General features: G+C 40.3%; 2 protein-coding genes across 2 annotated transcripts; both read right to left on the bottom strand.

Annotated features, from left to right (window-relative positions):
• Positions 1-260: 260 nt before the first annotated feature.
• On the bottom strand, positions 261-509 carry LOC118326327 (acidic leucine-rich nuclear phosphoprotein 32 family member E-like; the record flags this gene model as incomplete). Its single annotated transcript, XM_035659296.1, is given in 1 exon segment — positions 261-509. A coding segment is annotated over 1 exon segment (57 nt), but the record flags the coding sequence as incomplete, so codon positions are not given.
• Positions 510-2369: 1860 nt separating this feature from the next.
• On the bottom strand, positions 2370-4786 carry LOC118326326 (mothers against decapentaplegic homolog 4-like; the record flags this gene model as incomplete). Its single annotated transcript, XM_035659294.1, is given in 5 exon segments — positions 2370-3086; positions 3542-3680; positions 4115-4283; positions 4448-4631; positions 4733-4786. Coding segments are annotated over 5 exon segments (752 nt in total), but the record flags the coding sequence as incomplete, so codon positions are not given.
• Between the last annotated feature and the right edge of the window lie 491 nt (positions 4787-5277).

Raw genomic sequence — 5277 nt, 5'->3', positions numbered from 1 at the left:
AGAATGTCAGAGTAAGCCAATCAGAGGCAGAGGAGGGCGGGACATGACTTCACCGTCCTGGACCGCGGAGGGAGTCCCGACCAGCAGCAGGCGGGAGCGTGTTCCCGCCGCGGGGTGTTCCCGCCGCGGGCTCCTCCAGCAGCGGCCGGAGGGTCGTCCTCCATGTTTAACTCAACCGTTTTACAGACTCCGCGGAAGGAACTCGACGTCCGTTTCCCCGCGGAATGTTTCCGCATCGTCATGTAGTCCGCGCGGTTACACACCTCCGCGGGGTTTCTGTTCCGCAGCTCCAGGCTGATCCTCTTCTTCATCTCCATGCTGGAGGCCGAAGCTCGGGCGGAGAAAACAACGAAAACAAAGCGGAACAAAGAAAAAGTGAAAACAAAAGCCGGTTGAGTGAAGCGCGCGCTCACGGTGCTTCCTCCTCCAGTCGGTGTCACACACTAACTAAACCTCCATGTTCGCTCGCGCCCGACCTCCACTGGGAGACCACGCCCCCTCCCGATAAATATTCATACAGTTCCAGGTTCTGGTCTCCCATTGGTCCGGCGAGGAGCCACTCACTGAATCCCGCCCCCAGCATCTCGTTATGCAAGACTCTCCTCTGTGATTGGTTGAAAGTCCAAAGGCGTTGTCCAATCAGAGGACGGACACGAAACATTTAAACTGTACGTCCGCCCTCTCTTTGTCCTCATTGGCGCCATATTGTCCTGAGAACAAAAACAACAATTTAATGTATGAAAATTATATTTCATTTGTTTTCATGTTTTATTAGATATTTTATAACGTTAATGATAAATTGTATTTCCTGCCAGCTGCTGTTTTACATTGAAAATGACCAGTAGTAATAATTTTATTGTACGTTCTAATAATAATAACTTCTTTCATGAATCACTTAACATGCTTCACAGTAAAACATACTACATACAAACTAGATCCAACAACCTATCAATCTTATCTCACCTGCACAGTTAGCTTCTTTTCTGTTTTATTCTGAAAATAAATAAAATCAAAAAATGTAACTAGACTACTGTCAGAGACATTAAAAACATCACATTTTATCACAAAAAATTGACGTGGCGGTGTGTTCAGGAGCCACTGTTGTTTTAAACTCCACTGACAGGACTGATGAGCTGGGATTATTAATCAATTCATTGATTTGTTGATTAGTGGATTTTTGTGAATGTGAATATTTGCTTCTTTTCTTAGTAAACTTTATATTTTGGGGTTTTGGATATTTGAAGACCTCGACTGTGGAAAGTTTATAACATTAGAATTATAATCAGCAGATTATTAATGAAGATAATCTGTAGTTGCTTCCCTGCACGATGAAACAACACACACACACAGTTGTTTCTCAGCAAACACCTACTTACTCATACTTAGACATATTACACATTTTATTTTATACACACTCCTCATACATCATATACATTTATATATATCTATGTACTTTCTTACACACACATTGTTAGGATTATATTAAACCTGTCCTGTATCCTTACAGCCTGTATTACCTTTAAATTACTCGTGCTGTACATTTTTGTTCTATTTATTTCTACACTGTGTTTCTTCCTCCTGTTGTGATTAATAACTTCATAATTTAACCTAAATAAACTTAATGTTATTAATGTATGTATAAGCATTGGTAATAGTAATAGTACTGTAGCAGTAGTAGTATTATGTGCTATATTTACTAATACTAATACATTAATAGTTGTACTATTATATATATATGTATATATAGTATAATAGTATGTATATATAGTATAATATCCACAGAAAAATTAACTGGCTAGTTTCATCATCGATTATTGTAAAACATTCTTAGTGTTCGTAAGATGAAAATAATAATATAAAATAATTTGCTTTAGTGTAAGAAAACTGAGTAAATTCAACTAAAGTGGTAACATTTGCAAAAAGATTAATTTAAGTTCTGACTTTATAATAACTATAGATAAATATAACAGATACATTCTGTTAACACATTTTAAAGCCTGTTTATGATGTAATTTACTCACTAGTTGAATTAACTGAATGTAATTGGTAAAATTAACTTTACCTAATACATACTTTAGTTACTTCTACTTAATCAGATATTTTTTATATAACTTAAACAGTTGAACCAACTCATCGTATTTTACAGTGAAAGATATAAAGTGCTTCAGTCGTTACAGATGAAGTGAATAAATAAAGATTAAGTTCATTAATAGTATTTTTTATTTTTTTTTATATATTTTATAAATAAAAACACAAAAGAAGTTTTTTATGCGAAAAGTTTAATTTTGAATAACAGCAGATATTGCAGTTATAGACCTTTTCCATATAAAAGCATTAAAATATACATTGTGGTAAAAAAGCTGAGAGAGAAAAAAACAACAACCTGAATAAATAATCTGAATCGCCGAGTAAACAGGATATGATGTCATCAAGAACAGGAAGTGAATCTTTGGCAAATAATCAATAAAAAATAAATAATCAATAAAGGAACAAACAAAGGAAAATGTAACAGCTGATTTTTGGCAGGTAAAGTTGAGTAAAGTAAAGTTAAGGTCAGTTCACTCAAACTGAATGCAGCATTAAAGGGAGAACTGGACTTTGTTCAATTTAACTCATAAACTTCTGTCTGAAAACAGTCCAGAAATGTTCATTCATATTCATTTAATTTTTTCATAATTAAGATCAGATGATTTGTGTGAACTGACCCTTAAATGTGGTATCAGGAGGGATGAGATGCTGTGATTGGCTGATTGTCTAAAGCCTTTCTGAACCGACCAATGAGCTCTGTGGAGGACGACGGGGGGATGCCTTCTCTGCTGTCATTGGCTGTCCTGTTAGCTAAGCTCCGCCCACCGTCACACACAGAGTTGCCACAGCCCGTCAGAGGGAGTGTTCTCGCGGCGGCAGCGCGTGCAGCACCTGGTCGAGCAGCTGCAGCGCTCGGTGCAGGTGGACCTCCAGCCAGCAGGGGGTGTCCTTGATGCTCTGACGCAGGTAGTCGCACCCCCAACCTTTAACGAAGCTCAGACGCACGATGCACAACCTGCGCAGGTCGTCCACACCCAGACCGGCTGCCGAACACACACCTGGACAGGAAGTTACAACTTCACTCAAAGTTTCAAAACTTAAAAAAAAGCAGCAAAAAATCATTGATTGTTGGCTAACATTCAACCACTGACGTTAGCATGGCGTGATTTTAGCCAACAATAAATAATGTAACGGTACGAAGCAAAGGTGTATAGCTAACGGTTTTGCTACATTAGCTACCCAGCAATTTGTCTACCTTAGCAAGCAAGCTAACCTTAGCTAAGTCATTTTTGTTTTTGTTAGCGATAACGTTAGTTAGCAAGCAAGCGAAACAAGGTTAGCCAGCCAGCTGCAACCTAGCAATGCTGAATAACATTAACCGGCGCCATCCGCCCCGTAGTGCCAGATAACGTTATTGTCAGTGTAAATACTCAGTCTGTCCAGCAGGTGGCACTGCTCGCTGACAGAAAGAGAGAGAGACAGGTACCCAGAGAGAGAGACATGTAATACTCACTGACAGCAGGGGCAATTCCCCCCACACTGTTCGGCCCCGGAATCGCACCGACAACTGCCGCCGCCTGAGTCATTACCGCCGCCTGAGCCGCCGCCGCCTGCTGCTGCATCTGTCTGTGACACTGCCTCAGGTCAAACACCTGTACAGACAGACAGTCTTCAGGTTCTTCACATGTAGAGATCGTACAGTACGTTATGTCTTTATTGGTGTACATTTTCACCAACAGGGAACCGGATCTACGCCAAGAAACTGGTTATTAATCGTTAGCTAGTTAGTTACATCTGATAGCTAATGTTAACAAAACGCTAGATAATTAGTTAGGTAATGATATACCTAACTATATATAAGCTAGCTAGTTAGCTAGCATTTTGCTAACATTAGCTAACTTAAGATGTGACTATATATGTGGTCTTTTTGACATAGATTAGCCTAGCATATAGCATATCTAAGTACAGGTAAGGAGGAAGTATTATTGTAACATTTTAGGATTGTTTACAGTCTGTGTCAGTGTGTCCTTCAGAGAGGGACAGACGGACAGACAGACAGCAAAGTGTCATCTGCATATCGACTCACCTTGATATACGCTCCGGGGTAGATCTTATGAACTCCGTCTCCCGGCGCTCGGCCTGCCTCGCGGTCCAGATACAAACTCTGGACGAACACTGAGTGGTCGCTAAGGCAACGCATCCAGATGTCCCCCTCCCCCCGACACTCCAGCTGAACCCCCCGACCAATGTGAAGTCTGCAGAAGAAGAATAAAGGACTCAGTAACTGTACAAAGGAGACAATAACAGAAACTGTAGTGTTTCCACTCATAGTGAGTCGCAATGTTGGAACCTATTTCTCTCTGAATGGGACCGTAATGTCCTAAATGGACATCATGCTGTATGAAAGAAGATTGGTTACCTTGCGCGGTGGCTGGCAGCAGTGCGGTGGACATTACTCAGCTGTCCCAAACAGAATCTGTCTCCTCCTGAAGGATCCACATAACCGTCCACCGTCACCAGAGGACAGTTGGACTGGACCTTAAACATCTCCCCGACCTGAACATCCAACTCAAAGTACGAGATAGAACACCAGAACTCTGGACCTGGAGACAGAGAGACAGTGAGACAGTCAGAGAGACAGTTAGACAGTGATGTTATTGTTATTGACGTTATTTTAAAGGACAGCTTTGGACAGATTGGTTACCTGGGTGGTTAGACACTGGCTGGGGATATGGAGCAGTACTGTGATGCTGTGACCCTGCAGGAACAAACACTGAGACTCAGTACGACTGCACAGTACCACAGTAAAGTACTACTTCTGCACAGTACTACGGTAAAGTACTACTGTAAAGTACTCAAGTACTACTACAGTAAAGTACTACTACTGTAAAGTACTGCAGTAAAGTACTAAAGTACTACAGTAAAGTACTACAGTAAAGAACTACTACTAAAGTACTACAGTAAAGTACTAAAGTACTACAGTAAAGTACTACTACAGTAAAGTACTTTACAGTAAAGTGCTACTACTGTAAAGTACTACAGTAAAGAACTACTACAGTAAAGTACTACTAGAAAGTACTACAGTAAAGTACTACAGTAAAGTATTACAGTAAAGTACTACAGTAAAGTACTACTACAGTAAAGTATTACAGTAAAGTACTACAGTAAAGTACTACTACAGTAAAGTACCACTACAGTAAGTACTACAGTAAAGCATTACAGTACTACTACAGTAAAGTATTACAGTAA

Source organism: Morone saxatilis, unplaced genomic scaffold (genome assembly GCF_004916995.1).
Source record: "Morone saxatilis isolate NCDOM2014 unplaced genomic scaffold, NCSU_SB_2.0 Contig163, whole genome shotgun sequence".
Lineage (NCBI taxonomy): Eukaryota > Metazoa > Chordata > Actinopteri > Moronidae > Morone > Morone saxatilis.
This window is presented reverse-complemented; position numbering and strand designations above follow the sequence as displayed.